Source organism: Mandrillus leucophaeus, unplaced genomic scaffold (genome assembly GCF_000951045.1).
Source record: "Mandrillus leucophaeus isolate KB7577 unplaced genomic scaffold, Mleu.le_1.0 Scaffold1799, whole genome shotgun sequence".
Taxonomy (NCBI): domain Eukaryota; kingdom Metazoa; phylum Chordata; class Mammalia; order Primates; family Cercopithecidae; genus Mandrillus; species Mandrillus leucophaeus.
The window spans coordinates 2,997-4,104 of NW_012101808.1; the positions used below are offsets into that span (position 1 = coordinate 2,997).

Sequence of the window (1,108 nt, forward strand, 5' to 3'; positions counted from 1 at the left end):
AAAGGGAGCGGGGACTTCGGGGATCGCCCGAGGATGGTGGTGGCCTTAGAGGTGGCAAATGCCTGAAGGGAGGGAGTAGTAATCCGAATTCTAGGAGAAATCGTAGGAATTGAAGTCGCAGAAGCAAGAAAAGGGGTGTGAGAGCACAAGAGCGAAAAAGCGTGAGAGGGCGCAAGAGCTGGGCGGACCGAAAGTGCGCTGAGGGGCAACGGCTTAGAGTGGAACACACCGGGTCACAGAAGTATAGATAAGGTAGGAGCAGAGGGACACTTTCTTCCTCTGAGTTCATTTTCCAAAAGTGCGTCCTTTCAGCCATTTTTGAGAGAAAATGTTGACCCAAGTGTTTTTTAGGATACAGGGAAAGAACGTCAGAGGAAGCTGCACCAAAGAGAGGCTGCGCAGGGCGCAAAAAAGCAGACAGAGGGTGGCGCCTTTTTTAAAGAAGTTTCCATCCTTTCTGTCCTAAAGCTCAAGCCGTTCCCCACCCCCACCGCTCGCTAGCCTTCTCTTCCCAGTCCCCTGGCCCCTGCATGATCTGAGCGTCTTTAAAGCAGGTAACCGCCTCGGTCTCCCCATCAGCTCCAGGGGCCTCTCAGTTGAGTGGGTGGAGCCGGCAGCGGCCGCGGGCTGAGCTCAAGGGCCGATGGGAGGGGTCCTGGGGGCGCTAACTGCGCACTGCGGCCATGACGCTGGGCAGATCATTCACAGAAGTCTGTCTCGTTTCATCTACAGTCGCAGCTCGTTTCCAGACGCCTTGCTTCTCAGGTCGAGCAGTGATCTGATGGCCCAGGTTCCAGAAACTTCTTTGCCCTCCGGCTCTGGGGCCCGCTGGATCTCCGGAGGTGGGGGAGGAGCCTCTCCTGAGGAGGCGGTTGAGAAGGCGGGGAAAATGGAGGAGGCGGCGGCGGGGGCGACGAAGGCGTTTTCGGGACGGGAAGCTGAGGAGATGAAGCTGGAGCCATTACAGGAGCCTAAGCCCGTGCCGGAGGAGAACTTGACGTGGACCAGCAGCGGCGGCGACGAGAAGGTGCTCCCTTCAATCCCCCTTCGCTGTCACAGCAGCTCCTCGCCCGTTTGCCCGCGCCGCAAGCCCCGCCCTCGGCCCCAG

General features: G+C 58.8%; 1 protein-coding gene across 1 annotated transcript in view; it reads left to right on the plus strand.

The window, feature by feature from the left end:
- The first annotated feature begins 484 nt into the window (after positions 1 to 484).
- Positions 485 to 1,108, plus strand: part of USP51 (ubiquitin specific peptidase 51) — a 2,967-nt gene continuing 2,343 nt past the window's right edge. Inside the window, exon 1 of the mRNA XM_011977370.1 lies at positions 485 to 1,105. Within this exon, the coding sequence (XP_011832760.1) occupies positions 644 to 1,105 (462 nt within the window). The 5' untranslated portion in view covers positions 485 to 643. The remainder of the gene's footprint in view (positions 1,106 to 1,108) is intronic.